Raw genomic sequence first — 25,657 nt, 5'->3', positions numbered from 1 at the left:
TGCCTCTGTGCCATTTTGCTACATTGATTTACTCACCTTTCCTACCAACCACAACCTCTTGGGTTGCTTGCAGGTTTGTGTTATTGCAATCAGTGTTGCTGTGAAAATTCTTGAACACGCCACCTGGCATATGTGTGAGCTTCCCCAGAAGTAGAATTGTCAGGTCATAGGGCATGAAAATATTGTTTCATAAGATTGTGCCCAACTGTTTTCCAAAGTGTCAGTACACTTCCACCACCAATGTATAGGAGGTCCTGTTTATCCACATCGTCTCCAGTACTTGATTTCTTTCAGACTTTCTAATTTTTGCCAGTGGAATGAATATAAAATGATGCCTGAATGTGATCTGGATTTGTATTTCCCCGATCACAATTTAATTTAAACGTTTCTTGATGTGTTTAGCGGCCAGATGTTTTTCAATTCTATGAAACACCTGTACATATTTTCCCCCCATTTTCTTTGGGTTATTTAGTCCTAGAAATTCTAGGAACTTTTATATATTTTGATCCTAATCTTTTGTCACTATTGTGAATATCTTTTCCAAAATGAAACCTGTCTTTCTACTTTCTTTAAGCTATCTTCGAACAGAAGTTCTTATTCTAATATAGTAAAATTTATTGGTTTGTGTTTTTTTGGTGCTTTCAGTGTCTTGTTTAATAAATTCTTTCCTAACCCTAACCCAGGTCGGAAATATACCTACTTATGGAGTTTACTTAATATTTTAAAGTTTTGTTTTTAATATTTAAGAATTGTATCCATCTGTAGATGACTTTTGTGAACAGTGTGAAGAAGAGATCTGATTTCACCTGTTTCCATGTGAGTAACAATCCTCTCACCCTCAACCCACTGATCTACTAGGGCAACTACGCACATAGATATCTCTGGCTGTCTATTCCATTTCTTTGGTCACATTGTCATTCAGTAAAGTTTAATAAATTTTGCTATCTTTTATGTATTTTAATGTGTATTTCTTAGTATTTGATATGATGATTCTATTTTAACTTGACTCTCCTAAAAAGACTTAAATTTTCAAGTTGCTTATTACAGATATATGGAAATGCATTGACTTTTATATCTTGATATTATACGAAGGCATCTTGAATATTTTCCTTATTATTTTTAATAATTTGTCTATAGATGTAAATAATTATGTCACTTGCAGACGATGATTTAATTTTTTTCTTGTTCTTTTTTTCAATCCTTGTGGCTTTAATTTTGCTCAAACCTTTTCGAGGGCTTCCTTCTCTGGTCTCTCATTTTAAGCAGAGTATTTGTAATATTTCCCCATTTGGATGATATCTATTAGAAACTTAAAAAATATATTCTTTGTCAGATTAAGTAAGTTTCCTTCTATTTCTAGTTTGCTAGGCTTTTTTAAAAGTATGAGTTTATGGGATGGTTTCCTTTTTGTGTTTATAGTTTATCTCCTTTAGTCTGTTTATGTGGTGAGTTAATTTATGTGTTTTCTAATTTTAAAACATTGGTGCATTCCTGAGATAATACACCATTATCAAGATGAACTTATCTTTTTTTATACACGGAGGGAGTTGATTTTCTAATGTTTTATTTAGGGCTAATGAGTAAAATGGGCCCTTGTTTTTCCTTTATATTCATGAGTAAAATGGTTTGCATATCAAGATTACACTGGCCCCATAAAACTGAAATGGCAAATATTCATCTAGTCTCTGAAATAACTTGTAAAAGATTCAGATGATCTACTTCTTCAAAGTTTGGTGGAACTTGCCAATAAAACCATTTAGGCCTGGAGCTTTCCTTCTATGAATGTTTTCAATTATTGCTTTAATTTTCAAAAAGAATTTGCCTTATCTGTAGTTACAGCTCCTTTTTCATTCATACATAAATAAATTATGTTGTCTATTTGTGTCCTCTCTCCCTTTTTGATCAGTTTATTGTGAGGTTGGTGTTTTAAAACTTAATTTTCTTTATCTTTGTTTCTTAGTTTGCTAATTTCTGCTCAAATTTTTTAGAATTTTAGCATCTCTATAATTTTTTGAAAATTTTTTTGTACTTTTTCTCACTCTTCTTACCGTTTGAGACAGCACGGAGGGACCTGGAGAGGATTATGCTAAGTGAAATAAGCCAGTCAGAGAAAGAAAACTATCACATGATCTCACTCATATGTGGAATCTGATGAACAAAATAAACTGATGAACAAAAATGATCCAGAGACGTTGAAGCATGGAACAGACTGAGGGATCTCAGAGGGAAAGTGGGGGGAGGGGAGGAAGGGACGAGATTAACCAATGACTTTATACGCATACGTGCATAGCCCATGGACGGACAGTGGTGCTGGGAGGGCCTGGGGAGGAGGTGGGAGCAGGGTGGAGGGGGTCAATGGGGGGGGGGGATATTTGTAATACTTTTAATAATAAAGATAAAATTTTAAAAATAATAATTTCTAAGTTGGACACTTAATTCCTAGTGGGTCTGATTTGTTGGAATTCTAGTCCCCTTAAGTTCTTGTAGTTGGGTCTGGAAGGACTCCATCAAAGATTTTGACCCAGAGAGGAGCTAGTCAAGACATGCCCTTTCTTTGGCTGTGGTTCACCCCTCCAATGGAAGACCTGAGGGGCAGTTTCCTTCATTGGACTGTTTCAAAACACATGCTCAGTATTTCAGTGTGCTCTTGGCTTAACTGCGTGTATGTTTTTCTCTTCTAGTACTATCTGTTAGGTAAAAGAACTGTCCATGTGTGGAGCTGCTAAAATTTAGAGAGAATATAACCCCTTGTACTACAGATTAGGAACCTATGGAAGTGAGGTGGTGGTGTCTAAAGCCTCACGGGATTTTAGGAAAGGAGTGAAAGCCATGTCATGAGATTTATAGCCTGGGCTCTTTCCACTGAGCTAAGAACTCACTCCTCCACACAGAAGAGTGTTTGTTTCATAATGTGGCAAGGTCACCGGCATGACCTTGCTCAATATGATCAACATATACAGCTCCCATTTGTGATTCCAGAAAATGCAGCTGGGGGAAGTGCGAGGTTAACAGTGGAACTCTGAGCCTTGCTTGCCCCCAGAGTGCTTGCGTGTGTTGTTTGGCTCACCTTCGAATCAATGTTTTTTTGTTCCTCTTGTGCGCCAAAGATTTATCCTGCAGCATTTCAACATGAACTTAAGTGTTACTTTGAATATTTTTCTTTCTACCTTTTGACTTCTGAGAACTAGAAATGGCTCAAGGAAGGGGAATAGTGAGAGACCAGGGGTTAAGTAAGCAAACAGCTGTTTATTTGAGCTGCGTGGCACAGACCCAGTATTGTCTCTTCCAGTGTAACAGTTGACACTATTCTTATTTCTGAAGAAAAGGAAAATTAGTACTTAGAAATGATGTATGCTCATTTCAAAGGAAAGACATGGCAAGTATCTTAATTCTGCTGAAGTTTCTTTTGTATTCCTTCTGGGCTCTAAGACATGTAATTGATTATGAATTGGCTTCTATGAAACAGAGGCCTCCCTGAAACGATGGTTCTTGATAACCTCAAGAGAGCTGTTGCACAAGCTCTAAACTTTCTGGTTTGAAGCCAGGTGTTGTTAGTTGGCTGTGTTGCTTCTGCAGCTGTAGTTTAAGTTAGAAACATCCTACCTCTCAACAGAAAGTTTACAGAGATCCAGATTGTTGTTGTTGTTGTTTTGTTAATCCTTACCCAATGATATTATTTTCCATTGATTTTTAGAGAGACTAGAATGGAGAGAGGGAAGTGGGGGGGGGGGGGGAGAGAGAGATACACATCGATTGGTTGCCTCCTAAACTCGCTCTGACCAGGGCTGGAGATTGAACCTGCAACCCAGGTATGTCCCCTTGACTGGGAATTGAGCCCATGACCCTTTGGAGCTCAGGCCAGTGCTCTAACCACTGAGCAACACTGGCCATGGCAAGATCCAGATTTTTTGAAAAAGGCTTTTTATAGCATAAAACTTCCAAAAGGGTTATATTACCCTCAGCTTGCTTGATTCAGAATAAATGCGGTACAACAAAATTGAGATTAAAGAGATTTATACCTTCGAGAGTGTTTCCGTACCAAGAAGCAATCAATCTCACAGTTGTTACATTAAGATGGGGTGTACCAGGACTTTAAATTTTTTATTACTTTAAGTAAATTTCTTCTTCATTCTCCCTTCATGTCTTTGAGTATTTTTGAATTTTATCTTAAATGTTTAGATATTTAAAAAAATTTAATGATGTAAATCCTGGTCAGTCTAGAGGTAAAACAACATATAGATTATAGGCAATTCATCTCTGTTTTGATGTGGTAAAAATAAACCCAAGCCTCCCAAGCAAATGAACTTGGAAGTTTAGTCCCAGCACACGTAAAGCAGGGCGCATAAACATGTCAAGAGAACCTCTCACTGGGCTTCCACACTGTTGAAAAGCTTTATAGAACACCAGATTTAGTGTTCCGTTAAAAGACTGCAAGAAAATTGTTTTACTAGATGCTGTCCCAAAGAACTCAACTTTTATTGTACCATGTACAACTTTTAATGTATTGGCCATCTGCAGGGGGAAATTCCTAGATGCCACATACTACGTAGGGAGTGTGCTGGCCTCACCTAATCCTCACTTTTCATCTAGGTTTTAACTTTTTTTCAGTGCTCCTTTCTTCCCATCTTTGACATTTATCCTGTGGACTCTTCCTGAAGCCTTTTCTCTTTTCTCTCTCCTAGCTCTTAAAAATAGCCCTTATTTATAAAGCTCATAATAAAAAATAAAAAAATAATAATAAAGCTCATAATATAAACAGAAAAAGAAGTGACTAGCACAAAGCCCTGGTTTTGAAAAGCAAAAGTAAGAAGACATGAAAACAAATACCAAGATTTCCTGAAGCTCAGGAAAAAGACAGAACAAAGAAACTTGGAGGCACTTCTTGTGTTCACAATATTGAGTTCAGGGTGCAGAGTAACTGAGTTTGAAAGTGCAGATTTTAGAGTCAGACAGATGTGGGCTGTAGTCTCAATTGTGGCCCATTTTATCAATGGGACCTTGAATCAGTTACATCTCCATTTTTCTTATCTGTAAAACTGGAAAAATATCACCTGCTACTAGGTTTATTATCAGTATCAACCAAGAGAGCAAATGCAAAGCTGTTAGCACAGGGCATGGCACATACTAAAGGCTCAACAAAGGTAGAGTGTTGTTATTGTTATACACATTAGTAAAAGATTTGTACAGATGGTCTGACTTGGTTTTTCCTTGGGGCAATCCACTCTGACTAAAGTTCCTCTAACATAATAAGGTTGAACTGAAAAAATAAAAAACAACTGTTTAAGAGTCTCTTCCAGCTCACTGATTACCCCTGGAATAAGATTGATACATTGATTTACAGCCTGAAAAGCTTATCTCATCTAGGCTTCTTATACAGGAAAGGAACAGAGTCCCAAATTCCAGAATGTCAGAGGGACGATGAAGTAGGTGAGAAAACAGGCATGGAATGTCTCATGGCAAAGGTTCCTTTTCTGAAGGGGTGAAATATTAAGCACCAGGAGCCCGCCAGACAAGGAGTGAGACGGCCATATATAATATTGCAAATACACGTTTGGGTAAAAATAAAGCAAGAAACAGACACTACTTTATTAATATGGATCAATTAGTTGTTTCATTCGATGAATGAATGGATGTTATGAATGAGCCCAACACTTAATTAAAATATTTGTTTTCAATATTTTTTAAATCCTGTTTCATTTCATGAAATGAATTATTGAAGGTGGCTAAAAATGCCTCAGGCCTAATTAGAATTGGAAAACTCTTACCTTGTGTAGTTCTAGGTAGCTGGAAGCAAAATAGTACAACCTGAGTCATTCTGAGGAGCAAGACATCGTATGGAAAATGGAGGATGACTACTTATTTTTGTCTCCTTTCTAAGTTAAGGATGAAGGGAAATGGTTACCTTTCTAATTAATTATGTAGGGAAAGGGGAAAAAATTTAAATTCACCATATCTAGAAATATTTACTGCTCAAATATGAAATACACCTACATGCTCATGATGGAGAAATTACAAAATCAGGTCTTAGATTGTCCCAACCATGAACTCTGGATTGTCTTGACAATGAGTAGACAGAGGATAATACTAGGTATAGGAAAAATGACTAATTGGAACACATAATATTGTTGGAACTAGAATGTTTCTGGCTACTTCTATTGACAATAAAATCTTGTGTTTCTAGAGGGTCTGGGGACCAGGAGAAACTTGCGATTCTGTAAATGTTGGTGGTTCACTTTTCTCTAAGGCACTTTGCTGATCCAGAAGGTCAGGAGGAAACCTCAAAAGTTGCACTCAATTTATTATATAATATTGTGTAATTTTATATGTGTGTCCAAATAATATCCCAAATGATGTTAGATGTTTTTCTTATCACCTTTCAGATTTCAAGTTGAAGATTTTTCAGTTCATAATATGAAAATGCTGCTGATTTTGTTCCTCATAATAATTTTCTCCCATTTTTCTGTGAACCAAGATTCTGGTAAGGAAAAAAAATGGAAAGAATTCTTTAATCTTCATTTTGGGAAATGGATAATATATGATTTTGACTTACTTAAAAGTTGAGTTTTGTTTCACTTTGTTTTGATTTTCATAGTGGTAAGGGTGAAGTAGTTGATCAATTTCTTTTTGAAACTCATTTGTCTCTGAAATTCAGTCCTTGTTGAGGATAGAAAGATACGAGAGCTGTTATTTTGTCCTCAGTTTCAACCCCTTTGAGGTCTTCTGGGAGGTTGCATAAAATTCTGTCTCTTAATATTAGGTTCAGGCCTGGAAATCTTGGAATGTCTTCCTAATTCATTTGTGCCAAAACATTATCTTGGTTAAGCATCCGGTTTTTGCTCCAATTTAAACTATTTAACTGTTATTGTAAAGAAAGTGCTTTTACTCTGAACAGAAAACACCACAGCTGTCTACTGTCTGTCAGCAGTCTACATCCAGTGGACTTTAACTCAAAATCCTGGCCTACCCTTCTCTGCCTCTACCTCTTCTTAAATAACTAGTTCTCCTACTGGCCACTTCATGTTCGGGGACACTTGTGTTAACTTTTACAGCTTTCTCAAGGACTCTGACCTTGGTAGTAAGTTTTCTGAAGAGATAAACTAAGACGTTGCCCTGCAAACATCTTCCTCTGATATCTCACTGGGCCTGATATTATGCTTTTTAAAGAAAGGTAATACTTTTCCCCCAATTGTTCCACGGTTTAGACACAGCAACAGGCCTTACCAGAACCTGAATCTAGCTCATGTGCCAGTTGTTTACATTTCCTTTCTCCACACAAGATGTAGTGGTCTATCCATGAATAGAAAGGTTGATTTTGGTTGCAAGTCAAGCCATCCAGGGCAGGGCTCACCTGACAGTCCTTGTAGGGGTTCCAGCCTTCTCTTGGAGGAAGATATTGATTCACCCTCTCTTATTTCTCCCTCTAAAATGCTGCTGGCTAACTGATTATCAAAGGGAGCTCAAACTGGTTGAAACTGGGTTATTTAGAAGACAAAAAAGTGGTTTATTTCCACTATGCCTCAATCAGACTGCCATAAAGAGAATGAAATAAGACACAGGGGTGCCAAAGCTGGTTCCTCCCAGTTGTAGATAGGAAAAGATTGATGTTATTTTAATTTAATAAGAATTTAGTAATCATTTGAGATAATCAGAATCTCAGAGTGAAGAGGGACCTTAGAATATTTTCTTGTTGAATCTATTTTATCTTTTTAAATTTATTTTATTTTTAAAAATATATCTTTATTGACTTCAGAGAGAGGAAGGGAGACGGAGAGAGAGAGATAGAAACATCAATGATGAGAGAGTCATCATTGACTGGCTGCCTCCTGCAAGCCCCCGACTGGGGATCGAGCCTGCAACCCGGGCATGTGTCCTGACCAGGAATCGAACCGTGATTTCCTGGATCCTAGGTCAATGCTCAATCGCTGAGCCATGCCCAGCTGGGAGAATCTATTCATATTAAAGGTGAGGAAACTGAGGCCCAAGTATAGTGACTGTCTTGAAAGAGCTGGTAGAGTTAGCTGATAACAAAGTCAGGACTCCTGTTACTTGTTTAATTGCATCATATCTTCTTAAATATACACTACACATACACACACACACACACACACACACAGTTCCCTTTCTTCCCCAGATAAGAAATAGATCATACACTAAAGTGCTAAGAGCTCTGAATTAAAACCAACAGATCACCAATGCACAGCATTCTGTGCTCCAATCCAGTGATTCTTTGCCACATAAAAATGTAATTCTGTGTACCCAGCATTGAATCTGGCATTGAATGAAGCCTTAAAAGTTCAACAAAGTGGACTTTGTTGGATCCTTATATAAAAGTTACATTTTTTTTTATATCTTTATTGATTTCAGAGAGAGGAAAGGAGAGGGAGAGAGAGATAGAAACATCAATGATGAGAGAGTCACTGATCGATCCTGCAACCCGGGCATGTGCCCCGACCGGGAATCGAACCCTGATCGCCTAGATCCCAGGTTGACGCTCAACCGCTGAGCCATGCCCAGCCAGGCAAAAATTACATTTTTTAATAGAAACTGAAACCATAATCGCTTTCCTAGCTTAAGGTATAGTGGTTTCTATCACATTTTACACATGTGAGAATAAATTTACCAATTGGAGTGCTCACTCATACGGTTTATCAAAAAAATATTGTAAATAACTTTAAAATAGATGAAAGCAATCCCATATTTTTATGATTTTTAGGTGCTTTTTAAACTTCATCAGTTTGACACTGGCATATGAAACTAATATATTTATAAGTAATCTGATCACTTTGTTGCAGTGCTTAAAATTGGAATTACAATAAAAGACTATCAGATTTCCACATTCAAACAAATTTGAAGCAGTTTATTTCTCAATTAATATGTATCCTCCTGTTATAGACTGAAGTCAAATTCTAAAAACAAAAATTAAAAAGTACAAGGGGAAATTATCCACTATAGTTATAAAAACTCAGAAGTTTTTACTCTAAATTTATCTATTTTTAATGAGCTAATTCCTTGAAAAAGTGATGCTGAATTTTGTAATCAGTTTAAATGAGAAGACATATAAAAGAATTAGCCCAAGAAACAAATATTTTTTTTCTTGAGAGGATGTGTAATTTCAGGCTATTATTTTCAGTTCTTTGGGAAGGTATTAAAAATACAAATATAAGTTCTGGCTGGTGTGACTTAGTTGGTTGAGCACTGTCCCATGCATGGAAAGGCCACCAGTTCAGTTCCCATTCAAGGCACATGCCCAGGTTGTGGGCTCGATCCCCAGTAGGGGACGTGCAGGAGGCAAGTGATCGATGTTTCTCTCTCATTCTCCCTTTTTCTCTCTCTCAAATCAATAAAAACATATTAAAATAAAATTTAAAATACAGCTAAAAGAGGAAAGTACATTTCCCCCCAGATGATTGGCATTAAACATGGTAGTATGTTTTCAAAACTTGTGCTTTGTTGATTTGTTTGTGGGTTTGTAGGCCCTGAGTATGCAGATGTCGTGTTTCTGGTGGACAGCTCTGATCACCTGGGAAGGCAGTCCTTCCCTCTTGTGAAAACATTCATCAACAAAATGATCAACAGCCTCCCCATAGAGGCCAGCAAATACCGCGTGGCCCTGGCCCAGTACAGCGACAGGCTCCACAGTGAATTCCAGCTGAGCACCTTCAAGGGCAAGAACCCCATGTTGAACCACCTCAAGAAGAACTTCGCGTTCATGGGCGGCTCCCTGAAGATTGGAAATGCTCTCCGGGAGGCTCACAGCACCTATTTCTCTGGACCTGCAAACGGGAGGGACAAGAAGCTGTTTCCCCCGATCCTGGTGGTCCTGGCTTCGGCTGAGTCCGAGGATGACGTGGGAGAGGCTGCCGAGGCTCTGCGGAAAGATGGGGTGAGAATCATCTCCGTGGGGCTGCAGAAAGCTTCGGAGGAGAACCTGAAGGCCATGGCCACGGCTCAGTTTCATTTCAACCTTCGGACTGTCAGAGACCTCGGCACGTTTTCCCAGAACATGACACAGGTCATCAAGGATGCCGCTCAGTACAAGGAAGGAGCAGTTGATGATACTCTTGTCGAAGGTGGGCTGAGGGTGCACATATAGAAATGATGATAAAATGCTTTAGAAAAATCAACATGGAGGGAAGATTGAGACTCTGAACATCCCTTTCCCCAAAAGCTGGGCTGTACTTTTAGCTGTTAAATATCTGTGGGTTCAAAAGGGCCTGTTGGTTGTGTCCATTTTAAATCCAGTGAACCCTACAAGTCTTGGTGTCCCATGTTTCCCTTTAACCATGTTGCACATAATTTACTGGCTTCTTAAAATTCAGGGATACCTTCTCCCTGCCACCAGCTTCTTAGCTATTTCCCTGGGCTTTAGTTGCTATGTAGTTTTATTACTGGTCAATTTTTTTCTAGAGAAATCCTTAACCACAGAATGTTAGAGCTGGAAAGAGCTTTAATTAAGTAGTCCCAACCCCCTATTCTGCAGGGAGGAACTCACAGGCATCCTTAGAGGACGTGATGTAGCCTGGGCCAGAGCTAGGTCAGGTCTCTCGATTCCTAGGCCCATGTCATTTCACGCTGCCTCCCTTCCTGCTTCTCTGTTCTAAATTAGCTGCCCCGTGTTCTTCTCAACCTCCAACCTGCTGTCCTGCGGACCTTGTACTATGCTATTAACAATGGCCAAGAGTTTCTGAACATCATTCAAGTGAGGGGCAGGGGAGAGCCAGTATAAAACAATTTGTTCAAAGTGTACAGCCAACATAGGAAACTCCCATTATTTCTGGTGAAATCACTTTGAATGACTTGACATATAAAATTATCTGTTGTTAATAGATAATGCTTTTCTTATGGTAATCTATGAAATATGAATCCTATTACTAGTATCTTTCCCAAATAAAATAATGGGAAAAGCATAATTGGTATCCCAGTACCATCGCTTAGGAAAATTTGGACTATGCTGATTTCAACAGTGATGATGCTTAATGATTTTAATATGATAGTAGTAGCTGCTGGTCTTTGAATGACTCTTATGTCCCAGGCCCCAGGCTAAAAACCTTATCAATTTAATTCCCATAACAACTCTATGAGGTAAATATCACTATTATCTCTAATTTATGGAGGAGGACGTTGAAGCTAGGAGTTTAGCTAAGATCCAATATTTGAACCCTGGACCCTCTGATATCAGCTTTGTAATCATTGTATATGCCTCCTCCTTTCTTTAAGTGGGTAACCGAGCTCTGGTAGGTGTTCTCCATACCGCCTAATGCTAAGCAGAGGTGCTGAACTTCCACCTAAAATTGTGCTTCTTTCATCCTTGCCCACACAGTTTGCCAAGGCACATCCGTGGCCGACCTTGTGTTCCTGTTGGATGTGTCTGTCAACGGCAGCGAGGAGAACTTTGACTATCTTAAAGAATTCCTAGAAGAAAGTGTATCTGCTCTTGATATAAAGGAAAACTGCATGAGGGTTGGCCTTGTGGCCTATAGCGATGAGACACAGGTGATCAGTTCACTGAGCAGGGGCATCAATAAGTCGGAGGTCCTCCAGTCTATACAGGACCTCTCTCCCCAGCCGGGCAGGGCCTACACCGGGGCCGCCATCAGCAAGATCAGGGAGGAGGTCTTCAGTGCACAGAACGGCAGTCGGAAGAATCAGGGGGTGCCCCAGATCACCGTGCTGGTGACCCACCAACCGTCAGAGGACAACGTGACCAAGGCAGCCCTGAACCTCCGGCGCCAGGGAGTGTCCATCTTCACCGTGGGCATAGAGGGGGCTAGCACCATCGAGCTGGAAAAGATAGCATCGCACCCCGCCGAGCAGTTTGTCTCCAACCTGAAGACCTTCTCCGACCTGGCCGCTCACAACCAGACATTCCTGAAGAAGCTGCGGAACCAAATAACGCACACAGTCTCCGTCTTTTCAGAGCGGACCGAAACCCTCAAATCTGGTAAAGTGTTTTGCTGAGAGAGGTATCACTCAATCTTTTTTCTTCTCTCTTAGGTATTCTGTGTACAAACATGACTGGTATGAGGTGGGGAGTGAGAATAGGTTCCTAATTTCCTACTTCACCTTGATCCCATGAAATGTAATTGGGGGGAAATAAAAGCTATATCCCGATTGACCTTGATTCATGGCAGAGAATTATCTAACTAGTCTTAAACTGTCAAAAGACATTCGTTTGGCCCCACTGCTGCTAAGACTCCCCTGTGTTAAGCTAGCAGAGCATGTCTTTTATGCCTAGGGGCTGTTTCCCATTTTTCCATCCGAAGCGGCTCATGTTTGTTTTCCCCACTCTCTCTCCCATTTCTTCTTCACGCATGCCCAATGCCACACTCACCTTCTCGATTCCCTTTAGGTTGCGTGGACACTGAAGAAGCAGACATCTACCTGCTCATTGATGGCTCTGGGAGCACCCAGGCCGCAGACTTCCAGGAAATGAAGACCTTCCTGTCAGAAGTCGTACGGATGTTCAACATCGCTCCCCAGAAGGTGCGGGTTGGGGCCGTTCAGTACGCTGACAGCTGGGACTTGGAATTTGAAATCAATAAATACTCGAACAAGCAGGATTTAGGAAAGGCCATCGAGAACATCAGGCAGCTGGGTGGGAGTACGAACACGGGCGCGGCCCTAAATTTCACACTGGGCCTGTTGCAAAAAGCAAAGAAGCAACGAGGAAACCGGGTGCCGTGCCATCTCGTTGTCCTGACAAACGGCATGTCCCAGGATAGCATCTTGGAGCCTGTGCACAGACTGAGGGAAGAGCTCATCCATGTTTATGCCATCGGGGTCAAGGACGCCAACCAGACACAGCTGCAGGAAATTGCAGGCGAGGAAGACAGGGTGTACTACGTGCATGACTTCGACTCTTTGAAAGACATAAGAAACAAAGTTGTTCAAGAAATCTGTACTGAAGAAGGTAGGACAATGGCGGCTTTACCTTTGGACTTCAGCTCACAGCTGACCTTCCTGCGATATTTGACATTGCAGGTTTGCAGAAACTGTGTGAATCTCTGGGTTGAGATTTGTTGATTTGTGTAGATGCGTTTGTTTCCAGAACAAAACTGGGGGCCCATTATAGTGTTGTTCTAATTCATATCTAAGGCATAAAGATATTTGGTGGAGTTCTTCCTTATTACTATGAAGTAGCTTCTTCCCACAAATCCCTACTAGCATAGATATATGCTTAGATACTGCATGTGTAAATCATTTGATCAAATGATTTCTTATTTTAAGGAGTACTTCAGCTTTATTTAAATCGCTTTTTAACCAAACTCTCATGAACTGTTTTAGAACTATATCAGTAGTTTTCAGCCAGGAGGGATTTTGCCCCCTTAGGGGACATTTGGCAATGTCTAGAGGTATTTTCTAGTTGTCATAACTAAGGGAGGGCTATGTAGTCCTGAGGTTGAGAAACCCTGAGTAATATACTAAAGCAAATTACTAAACAATAAATAGAGTAGTCTCACTTTTATTGCCTCCAATGCTTTATTACCTGCTAACCATCCTTACCAAGCACACACTTAACTTCAATATAGAATTTTTGGTGTTTTGGATTTTCCTGTTCACTCTTAATTTTTTTTTTAATATGAGTAAACATTTATTTCACTTTCTCCCATACAGCTTGCAAAGAGATGAAAGCTGACATCATGTTTCTGGTGGACAGTTCTGGCAGTATAGGATCTGAGAACTTCTTCAAAATGAAAACATTTATGAAACATCTGGTGAACAAATCTCAGATTGGGGCAGATCGGGTGCAAATCGGAGTGGTCCAGTTCAGTGACATCAATAAGGAGGAGTTTCAGCTCAACAAGTATATGTCCCAAAGTGAAATTTCAGATGCAATCGACCAAATGCCTCACATTGGACAAACCACGATGACTGGCAGTGCCCTGACCTTTGTGTCTCAGTACTTTAGCCCCACCAAGGGGGCCCGGCCCAACGTCAGGAAGTTTCTCATCCTTATCACAGATGGTGAAGCTCATGACATAGTCAAGGACCCAGCGGTAGCCCTTCGGCAAGATGGCATAATTATCTACTCTGTGGGGGTGTTTGGCTCCAATGTCACCCAGCTGGAGGAGATCAGCGGGAGGCCAGACATGGTTTTTTATGTTGAGAATTTTGACATTCTGCAGGGCATTGAAGATGATCTTGTTTTTGGAATATGCAGCCCCCATGAAGGTAGGCCTGGGTATATCTGCTGGTGGGACACTCCAAACACCATGTGTCCATGTTAGTCATTATTTCTTGAATTAAGTAGACTACTATTTGAACATAGTCAACTTTTTGCTTCATTGAAATGTTTATCCTAATGGCTTTTGACCTACCTATGAAATGTAACTTTCTTCAACAGAATGTTGAATTAAAGAGCTCGTGAGGAACAATTTTGATCCACCTAGATTCTTTCCCATTTGTAGACAAATAGCAGTAGAATGAAAATGTCTCCATTTAAGAAAAGTGGTATCATACCGGGTTTTAGGTCAGGTTCCCTAGAGGCAGAAGATGAGTCAGAGGTTCTTGTGGAAGTGGTTTATTGAGGAGGCGTTTTCAGAAGGGAAGTAAGGAAAATAGGACAGGGCATGGTTAGGAGCTAAGCAAGAAGGTGGTCTTCACTGGAGTCTCACTTCAGCCTGATCCCATGAGAAACTCATAAATTACACCACAGAGTCCATTGCACCTTGAAGTAAAGGGACCAGCCTGAGCCTTTGGGCTATGTGTGGGCTGCCAAGGCAGGTCAGAGGGGCATATCCTGCTGGGTAAGGTAGCTTCCCTTTGACCTAACATCTACTGTATGTTAGTTTATTTTACAGTTTTTAAAAAACCATTACTTGTATACAATGAGATGACGATTGCGAAAACATGTTGATATTTCTTAAATCCTGTAAAGGAGGACGATAGAAGAACTTGAGCAATGGATGCTTCAAAGGAAGTAAATAGTAGAGTCCCAAAGCTCCTCTCCTGAAACTACAGAGGAATGAAAATGATAAAACAAAAGTCCTGCAAATATAAGGAACTTATTTGTACTGTGACTCACAGGGCTTGATGACCAAAGCATTCTGAAAAATCTCTACCAAGGAGATGGTCTTAATGGAGTTTTGAGGGAAGGGAGAAACATTGTTCTGTTATTCAAGTAACAGTTCTGTTCAACTCCAGTAGAAGGTTGATTGTGGTCTGTGTTTTGTGGTAAGAGAAATAGACCTAGATTGTATTTCCTGCTAATTCCACTGGGAGCAAATCTGAACTCTTTGAAGGGTGCTCAACCCTGAGCAATCTACCCCCAGTCCCTTGGGTAATCCAAGCAGGTTTCTCAAGGCAGCTGAAGGCCAGAAAGACATAGTTTCTTCTTTTGTGGAACCAGCCTATAAAGAAAAAACCAGTTTTTTCCCTTCCTATGTAGGGAAAAACCCAGTTCTTCCCTACTGTTTCTTTCCTGTTGTCTTCTTCCCTATTCACATGGCACACTTCACTTCCAACACTTCTGGTCACCAAATGTGTGGAGGTTTTCCCCATATCAGCAAGCAGTTCTCAGATACCAGCAAGGTGTCCAAGAATTCAACTCAATGCAGACACTATCTACTGGAAATAGCATCAGATCCCACAGATTAAGGGCTCCCTCCTGTAAGACTGCCCTTACCCCAACTTCAGACACCGGTCACAAGCCCAGGTTATCACCTTTGCTTCTAACCAACCTGCTCTAGATGGAAGGTTCAACAACGCCCCCCCTCCTTGGGTTTGATTAATTTGCTAGAGTGGCTCACAGAACTCAGGAAAATACTTACGTTTACCGGTTTATTAAAGGATATGATAAAGGATCCAGATGAACATCCAGATGGATGAGATGCATAGGGCAAGTTGTGAGGAAAGGGTGCAGAGCTTCCATGTGTATGTAGCATGTTTTATGCCATCTCCAAGCACCCCACTCTCCCAGAACCTTCATGTGTTCATCAAACCTGGAAGCTCTCTGAACCCCGTACTTTTGAGATGATCAATCATTAACTCCATTTGCAGCTCTTCTCCCTTCTCAAGAAAATGGGAAGGTGGGACTGAAAATTCCAAGCTTTGTCTTTCCTGTGACTGGACCAGGAGCCATTATTTCCAGGAGACAACAGGAAAGAAACACACAGTAAAAGCCCACCCAGAGTCACCTCATTAGAACAAAAGATACCCAGAAAATTACAAGGGTTTCAGGAGCTCTGTGTCAGGAACTGCAGACAGAGACCAATATATATTTTCTAGTATCTCCACACAGATTTTCTTGAAGTCATTGGGGTAAATATATTGGCCCCAAGGTTTTCAACAGCCCTACCACATAACAAGTGCTGGCAAGAGGAAATGTAAACCTCTGGTGGAGGGGTGGGGGAATGCTCTCTCACAAGTCTGTTTCTCCAGAATGGATGAGTTAACACTTGGAGCATACTTTTGTAAGGCCTGCTGAGACACTGTGCTACATGACTAGATCATTAAACATCTTACAAGCCCACTTCTCCAGAATGAATGAGTTGGAGTTAAGTCCTCTGCATTTCCAGATAGAATATGCTACATACACATGGATTAAGTACTAATTAATTGGGTCTTTCCTGCTTTACTTTTCCATGGCATTGACCCAAGGAGTAGAAAAGTTAATGGGAACATCGGCTTAGTTGGGCCAAGTGTGAAATGGGCTTATTTCTTTGATGAGGCCCAATAATGAAAATAGATAATGTTTCCAGAATGTCAAAAAGGGGGAAAAAGTAACCTTGAAAAGTCGGCTATCATATAACCATGAAAAAATATACAGGGTTGCCAAATTTATTTTTATTTGGTCATTTCCCCAAGGCTTATCTCAAGAATGAAATCTCATAAAAAAAAAAGAAAAGAAAAAAAAAAGAGTGAAATCTCATGAACCCCACGGCTTAAACAGATAAATTTGTATAAATGAAAGCACATGTTGAAGGCACCATTTATACAGGAAATTTTCCAAAGAATTGTGATTTTTTTTTTCCAGTCCAAAAGCATAGAAGGCTTTACTTTACATCAGTCTTGTCCCCAAAACTCACCTAATTGAGTTTTACTATGTGCTGGCAACACAAACATATATGTATTGTGTATATTATCTAAGGAATGGACATTCTAATATACAGCTTGATCCCATGGAGAGGAGACAGTGGCAATTAAAAGACATGTGAGGGGAGGGGAGTCTCCCAAGCTAATCTCATGGTTTTCCTTTCTCCTTCTCTTAGAATGCAAGCGAATTGAAGTGTTAGATGTTGTGTTTGTAATTGACAGCTCTGGCAGCATTGACTCTAATGAATATAATATCATGAAGGATTTCATGATAAACTTGGTGAAAAAAGCTGATGTTGGCAAGAATCGGGTCCGGTTTGGGGCTATGAAGTACGCTGATGATCCAGAGGTGCTATTTTATCTGGATGACCTTGGCACAAAATCAGAAGTGATTTCAGCACTCCAGAATGACCATCCCAAGGGGGGCAACACGTACACCGCTGAGGCACTAGCCTTCTCGGACCACATGTTCACCGAAGCCCGTGGCAGCCGCGTGCACCGAGGGGTCCCCCAAGTCCTCATCGTGATCACCGATGGGGAATCCCATGATACAGAAAAGCTCAACGCCACAGCCAAGGCCTTGAGAGACAAAGGCATTCTTGTCCTGGCCGTGGGGATCGATGATGCTAATCCCGTGGAGCTGCTCGCCATGGCGGGATCAAGTGACAAGTACTTCTTCGTGAAGACTTTTGGAGGCCTGAAGGGGATATTTTCGGACCTGTCAGCCAGTGTGTGTAGCTCTTCACAAGTAGGTAAGGTTTGTCAGTTAAGTTTTTCTTAATTATCAGCAGAGGTTCAAATGAGGGAGAAAGCAGTGTCCCTCAGGAGCAAGCTCTCCAAACAGGTGAGAAGCACTAATTGCTTTGTAGGACATCTCGTTTGGCCTCCTCCCCAAAGGAATACATTCTGCAACATTCCTACTCACTTCCACATAAACTCTTCTAATGATGAGGAATTCACCATTGTCTGAGTAAGCTTTATTTATTGGGGCACAAATGTGTTTCCATGTCATTTCCGTCCATTAGTTCTTCTTCCTGCTCTTTACACTAGAAATCAAATTCCATCTCTTCCAACAACCAGTGATCATTGCCTGAAGTCTTCTCTCCTCCAGGCTGGAAGTCCCTAGTTCCTTCCCCTATTTCTGTTATGACACAAGCATGTTTAAGACATGGAGCCCAATAACAAACATTCTACTCCAGCCTCAGATATTGCCAGAGCAGAGTACAGCAGGACTTCCTTTGCCTAGATGCTGTTTCTGTTCCAGCATCCAGAGATTGCATTGCCACATTTATGTATGTATGTATGTATGTATGTATTCATTCATTCATTCATTCATTCATTCATTCAACTGTCATTTTACACCATTTCAAACGAAGATCATGGTCTATCAAAATTCCTTATTTTTATTAACTGTACTATATACTAAAAATACTGAGTACTTTTTATTAGATGAATTGCTATTAATTTAGGATTCCAACATCTTGGTGCAGTTCTTTTTAAAAATTAACTTTTCTGGTTTTCACATGCATTGCCTCCTAAGAATGCAACTACTATCTTTTTCTTTCACAAAACAAACTCTTTCTGGGTCTTGCTGAAAATGGGGACAAATCTCTTACCTTTCAGTGGCCAATGCCTAAAATTCAATCTGTCCTGTTCAAGTTCACTGTAGAAGTTGACATTGCATTTTTAAATAGAAAGTTCTCCCTTTGTCAGGCCAAAGTACTTTATTTCCTTTATTTGAATCTGAAACAAAGAAACTGAGTAAGTTAACCAGTTCCTGAAGGATCACATTTCCTGTTGTCTCTTTCTTGCATATGTCAACTGTGGGACTCTCAGACACCTTCCATTTTTCACGAGGGTAAAATGAGATTTAAGTGAGTTGGGTCAGTGGTGAGACCTCTTGGGAATTCCGGGAAATGTTAATGATTACCAGAAGGCTGAGGGATACACATGATCATGTGCCAAGCATAACTCATTCACTGGCAATGGCCTTTCATATTCTTTTTGTTTTGTATTTTCTGTGTGAATACAAAGGAAATGTCTCTAAGCTATACTGCATTGTTTGTTCAAAAATATTATTCTCAAGTAGATATCGTTGCCTATATGTACCAGAAAGGGGGCTGATAAAGAGGAAAACTGACAAGAGATAGGTCAGAAGGCATTATTTTAAAACTTCAATTTGTCTTAAACTAGGAAAGTACTTATTGGCTCAACTGGCCAGGGAGGCCAAGTCAGTACTACAGACCATCTGTCTCTTTGTTTGAAGCTCTAAATGGATATGAGCTATTTTATTTTTCTTGCTGTGCTACCACTGTCACTGGGTTTTCCGGAAGGGTCAAGGCTAGATTGCAGGTAAAAGCAAGTTCTCTGTAAAACCCCCCACCCCTAGATCTAAGAACAAATGGAAAAGCTCAGAGAAGAATAAAAAGACGGGAGAGTTGTTCATGCCTAGTGCCACCTTTATGAACTGATTGTTTTTATTGCCCCTTCAATTAATGTGACCACAGGGCGGCCTAAGATAAGAAACCACTTTCAGAAATACCATTTCTATATAGCTGCAAACATTTAACCTACTCGGGCTGGGTGAAAGATGAACAATCTAATTTTTTGTTGTTGTTCTTTTGCCTCTTCTTTGTAGGTTGTGAAATTGAAAAAGTAGATCTAGTTTTCCTCATAGATGGTTCAAATAGCATTGGTTCAGATGACTTCAAGAAGATGAAGGCGTTCTTGGCATCTGTTGTTCAAGACTTTGGTGTCAGTGCCAACAGAGTGCAAATAGGAGCGGCCCAGTTTAGCCATACCTATCGGCCAGAGTTTCCACTGGGAAAGTTCACAGGCAAAAAGGAGGTATCATTTCAGATTGAAAACATCCAGCAGATCTACGGAGGCACACACATCGGCGCTGCGCTCCGGATGGTGGGGCATTACTTCCAGCCAGACATGGGCAGCCGGATAAATGCAGGTACCCCACAGGTGTTGCTGGTCCTCACAGATGGCCAGTCCCAAGATGAGGTGGCTCAGGCCGCAGAAGAGCTGAGACACAAAGGTATTGACATCTACACTGTGGGCATCGGGAAAGTGGACGACCAGCAGCTCATTCAGATCTGCGGGACTGCAAGTAAGAAGCTGACGGTTGATAACTTTGATGAACTACAGAAGGTCAAGAAAAGGATAATTCGCAACATCTGTACCACAGGGGGTGACAGCAGTAAGTATTCAAATGTGTCCCTCATGTTTACCCCCCCACCCCCCTTCACTGACGTTTTCCCGAAGTTCTGTTTATGGCTGGTGGGAGAATTTACATTTGTGCCTCTGGATTTCAAACAACTTTTCATGGTTATCGAGTATTTTTTTTGCTACTTGTGGGTTGAGAAACAAGGTGTCTGAGAGACTTGTCTTTTTTCTTCCCTGTCTCCTGGGAGAGCATGCCCGCTTTGTGCATGGGAATCCTTTGATTTCAGAAGCTGTGAGGAAAAAGCCTTTGTTTACAATCCGGTTGGTTTCAGAGGCTGGGGAACAGGTATCAAAGAAATAAACTAAAGGGCAGATTTTGGTTGCCTGGCAATAGGGCCTACAGAACTACCAAGTGCTGTGATGCCGGGATGCGGGGAATGCCTTTAGAGGGTTATATCTTTATTATGAAACTTTACTGCAGAAGTTAGTAAATAACTTCTCAAGAATCAGCACATCTTGACATTTTTTCCCAACAGATGAAAGGAAAGGTTTCGAAGGAAGGATAACTTTTTCTACTTTTATAAAAGTGCCCGAAAGGTTGGCTGTGATTCTGTATAATGTAAACACTAACCTGGATTTTCGCCAGGGGGAGAAAAGCTTACATGATTAAGAGGCAGCTCTGAAGACAGGCAACCTGGCTGCAAATCCCTGTTCAATGGGCATTTTTCCTTGGACGAGTTCCTTAACTTCTATAAGTTTGATTTTCTCATCTGTAAAATGTGAACACGTAGCAGCGCCTAGTTCAAAAGATTATTGTGAAACTTAAATGAGAAAATGCATATTTAAACTTTCCTTTGATTAAGCATGACACCAGGGGTGTAATTATAAAGTACTCTATTTTTGTCTACCACTGACTTAGGAAATTTATCCATGGGGGCCAGCTCCTCTCTTGCCCCTCTACTCACTCTCAAGAGATAGGTGAACCTCTTCTTGGTAATTAGTGTATGTGTCCAGTTACACTGGTAACTATTAAAACTTCAAACTTCGTTCAAGGTTACTCTACTTTCCTAGCCTGCCACAGGCTGCTCACCTGGCACAGAGAAGATGCCACATGTGGTTGGCATTTTAGCCATTGCTCCCACCTCTCATTTCTACCCCCTTCTCCCAGGCCCTTTCCTCTTCTTGCTAACCATGCTTTCTGGCCTCCCCAGAACTGGCTGAGGGAGGGAGAAGAGCTAAAGAGGTACAGGGAAGTTGGCAGTTGATGGCTTTTGTCAGGAATTGATTTTCTTTTATGGTAGTTCATGTCTAAAGTTGGATCCATTCCTGGGTCCTTCAAAGATTTCCCCACCTGGCCCCCATCATCTCCATCCCCACCAAAGCACATATGTCAGACGATCTTTCCACCATAGGTCCTTCAAGGAAGATAAGCATGTCTCAATTCCTGACACTCCCTATGCCTCCCTCAGCCTCTGAGCATATGGTAATGCCTTCAGCTTTATTCTCCTGCCATCTCGTTGCCCCTCCAGGTAGCCTTGTTGGACAGGAGATCAGAGGAGCCCACAACAGCTCTTCCTTACACAGGACCACAGCAGCAACACGGGAAACAACATACCAACTTCCCTGATAAACGCTGGAAGTTATGTGTCCCCACCCCCAGTGTGGCCACCTCTCTTTTGCAGAGAGAGCAGCATGTGATCCTGTATCTCATTCTTTAAAACGTGTAGGCTGGTGTCATCTCCAAGTTATCTCTTGAGTTAAAGAGAAAACGACTTCCTTTCCTTGTAAATCTGTGTCTGTGGCAGGAGAGCTCACTACACATCAACAGCGCTCTCCCAAAATGCTTTTCTGAACTCCAGGTTCAAACCTTTCCTAAGACCCAGTGTGTAGGCTAAAGCTTAAGAGTCCCATAGTTGATCAGTTATAAATCCTGCCTCATAATCTCCCCATACTTTATGTGTCTGGTGTCTTCAGCCAAACCTTCTACATTAACTTCCTCTTTCACATGAAATACCCATTTCCACTTATTAGGCAGAAAATTCTCTTAGAACCATCTAGTCTCTACTTGAGAAAGTAAAAGAAAACCGTGTGGAAAAACCAAGGCCAAGAGTATATGCTCCAAGTAGTGTGCCAGTTATCTTTAAAGGAAACAGTTGTGAGCATAAAAATAAATAGATAAATAAGGAAAGTAAGATAAACTTGAAGTCATTACTGCAGCCAGCAAAAATGTGAGGCCTTTGTAGCTAAGCCGTGGGCTGAGGACTGAAGGGGCTGGAATGAACACTGATAAAGCTTCAAAGGCATGTGCAAATCTATGAGAGGATGCCTGTTCTTCTTAAACCATAGACTCTCAACTCAAGGAAATCAGACGGTAGCTTGGTGTGGCTCAAAGCGAATCACACTCACAGCCTGAACATCTAGCTTTGCTTCTTATTAAAATATGCATAACTTGGGGACACCACTAGCCCTTAGTTTTCTCTTTTGTGAAGTTACATCATCTCCGTTTCTCTGATTGTGCCCTATGATTTAATATGTGTGAAGGAAGGTGAGCTGCATGGAGATATGAGGGAAGTGACTGAGGATCAGTATTTCTGGAGCACCTAGGAAGGATCAAGCATGGTGATCTAAGCATTTTAAGTGCATTATTTCATTAAATTCTCCCCAAACCCTATGTGGTTTATATTTTTATTTCCAATTATAAATGAGGAAAATGGGACTCAAAGAAGTATTGCTAATTTGACCCAGAACATACAGGAAGTAACTGGCTAAGCAAATTTTTAAACCGAGATCTGTCTGACTCCAACCCAGTTTTTTGTTGTTAAATTAAGCTGCCTGTTTTCTTGACCTAGTTGTTGTCTAGAGTGTCTGATGCTGCTGTTAATAAAGAAATAGTGTCTAAGCATTCTGCTTCCCCAATTTTTATCTGGAACTTAAGACATCAGGGGGTTGTACCTTAAAGTTGTTTCCGTAAGCTGATGCTCCCTGAGGAAACCACTTACTGTTAAGCTGTCACTTCCAACATCACAATCTAGTAGCAGAACTAGTAACTTACCTGACCTGTCATCACTGGCTACCCGGGGAAGTGGTAAAGTAAGGCAGGTTGGCACATGGACTCCAGACAAGCCTAGATCTGAATTTGCAAGTGTGAGATCCACAGCGCCAGACTGTGGGCAAGCCCGCTCTGTCACAGCGCCCTCTTCAGGCGAAGGGGTATCAGAAGAGCTCCAATGTAGTATATGCTTCAGAAGGATAGATGAGATCATGAATGGAAAGTACGTGGTAAATGTTCAGTGAGTTTTAATAACTGTCATAGAGTGTTGCAGAGGGTATATTGAAGTGACCCTGTAAATGCAAAATACAGGGAGTTGGTTCACAGAAGGACAATTTACCAAGTGTTCTTGGTTTAGGAACTTTAATATCTTAGCAACATTTTAGAGCCTATTCAAATGTAATGTCTCAACACATACCAGATTCCCCTAAGCAACTAAACTTCGAAGTCTGTTTTTTGTTGTTACTGTTTTTAACCTTCTTTCATGTTATTTTCCTGACTTTTCTTTAAGCCTGGTTATTCTTACTACCTAGAAATGACCAAGCAGTTCTGGGAATAGCAAAGTCCTGCCTTTTTTTTTTTTGGCATGGAGCCGTAATGAGGTAGCCAAAGAATCAAGAGTACCTCTTATCTTTTGCATCGTCATGGATAGATGAATCGAAAAAGAGATTAAACAAAAGGCCTGTCTGATTAAGATGAGGTAAGAGACACCCCCAGGATTTAATTCAAGGAAGATGGGAACTATAAAGAAAATTAAATGGTCATTTCCAATTTGTCTTGACAAGGATCTCTGTATGTCCCTGTGATTACTGGGTTCTCTAGAAAAAAGGGCTCAAAGCAAAGTTTGTGCTATGCTTTATGTGCTAATACTTTGATGGAAGTACAGCCGTGGAAGTACAATCCCAGGGAAGCAAGAGTGAGTGGAAGGGAAGTAATACAGGAAAGGAGAGAAAGTAGTACAAGATGTATGTTACCAAGCTAGTTACAGCTTCTTGAGAAGGCATAACCAGCATGTTGGTCATGCAGAACACCAAGGAAGCCATAGAGAACCACTGTATAGACCAGTTCTTCCTGGGAATAGGGGAGGGGATGAATCTGCCAGTTCTTTCCATCCATGGCCTCTCACTGGTCAGAGTTTACCCAATGGAGAGTTAATTCTCCCACCCGACTGTGCTGTGTTATCCAGCCCTTTGGGGAAACCAGATACAGAGCCCACAGTGCTTTAATCTGTGGCTGGGCATGGTAGAAGGAGCCAGAACTCCCATGAGGACAGTTGGGTTGGAGAATGGGCATCGGAATGATTGTGAACCTACTGCAGTGAGCATGATGGAGGCCATGTCCAAGCCCTCCCCACCCCCACACATCGTCGGGAGACCAGACAATGGTGGAAGTTGAGGCTTTCCATTGGATAAATGTCCAAGTCCTTGGGTGTGTGGTTTTGGGAGCAAGAGGTCCAAGCAAATCTGGGAGGTATATAAATTTGGGTTTTTTTACAGTAACTGTTTTCTAGATCCCTTTTTTTTTTTTTTTTTTAATCTAAGATACCCTTTCTTTCAAAGGCCACACACAAATTTTTTATCCTTGCTAATAATTGCCAGCAGTCTGACTTTCCTCTTTATTGTCTCAAGAATCTGTCTTCTAATCTTATTAATGTATCTCACTCTCCTGACAGTATTTCTTAATAAGAATCTGCCATCATCAACTCCGAAGTCAGATAATTAAAATCAGCTTTTGGGTCTGGCAGGAAACCATAAGACTATAACTGTCACTCCAATCCATTCTTTTCTGTTCTTTTGTATTTTTATTTTCAAGTACATAATTTTATTTTTGTAGGCAAGAAAATTAATGCCCGGAGGTTAGAGATTTGCCAAGTCATTTAGCAGTAACAGAGTCGTAACTGGTACATGACTAACAATAAACTTTGTGTCTTCCCACTCAAAGACCTCCCGCTCCAGGCCTCCACACGCTGTTTGTGAGACTAGCCCAATGCTTAGAACACTAATATTACTTCTCCTTTTTATCACCCTCTATAGCCAGTCCTATGAATCACTTTCTTAATTTCCCTCGCACTTATTACCCTTCTTCTATTCTCACTCCTGCTATCCTAATTGAACCCTACATTTCTCTTTGGAAATCCAATTTTAGCCTCTCCTTAGCTCAATTCCCAAACCATCCCTGCCTCTTATTAACTGTGAAGGCTCCTAATTTGAGAGCAGATGTCTCTGTAGAGTTTGCAAGGCCATTACATGAGGGTCCACTTATTTAGTATGGCTAGTTCCTCTAATTATATTTAGACGCATAGCTGCCAACTCTAGACTTGTTCCCCAAATTCTGTTCCTTGGATCATATTATTATGAAGTTATTTGTCAATTTGAATAAGTTAAAGAAACATAAGATAAT

At 40.7% G+C, this 25,657-nt stretch overlaps 1 protein-coding gene across 1 annotated transcript in view; it reads left to right on the top strand.

Annotated features, from left to right (window-relative positions):
• Nucleotides 1–25,657, top strand: part of COL6A6 (collagen type VI alpha 6 chain) — a 130,233-nt gene that overhangs the window by 26,701 nt on the left and 77,875 nt on the right. Inside the window, exons 2-8 of the mRNA XM_081159337.1 lie at nucleotides 6,381–6,478; nucleotides 9,474–10,070; nucleotides 11,321–11,941; nucleotides 12,350–12,910; nucleotides 13,615–14,172; nucleotides 17,211–17,786; nucleotides 19,673–20,242. Coding sequence (XP_081015463.1) covers nucleotides 6,412–6,478; nucleotides 9,474–10,070; nucleotides 11,321–11,941; nucleotides 12,350–12,910; nucleotides 13,615–14,172; nucleotides 17,211–17,786; nucleotides 19,673–20,242 — 3,550 coding nt within the window. The 5' untranslated portion in view covers nucleotides 6,381–6,411. The remainder of the gene's footprint in view (nucleotides 1–6,380; nucleotides 6,479–9,473; nucleotides 10,071–11,320; nucleotides 11,942–12,349; nucleotides 12,911–13,614; nucleotides 14,173–17,210; nucleotides 17,787–19,672; nucleotides 20,243–25,657) is intronic.

The sequence above is a fragment of the Miniopterus schreibersii genome, assembly GCF_964146895.1.
Source record: "Miniopterus schreibersii genome assembly, chromosome: 15".
In the NCBI taxonomy this organism is placed as follows: domain Eukaryota; kingdom Metazoa; phylum Chordata; class Mammalia; order Chiroptera; family Miniopteridae; genus Miniopterus; species Miniopterus schreibersii.
This window is presented reverse-complemented; position numbering and strand designations above follow the sequence as displayed.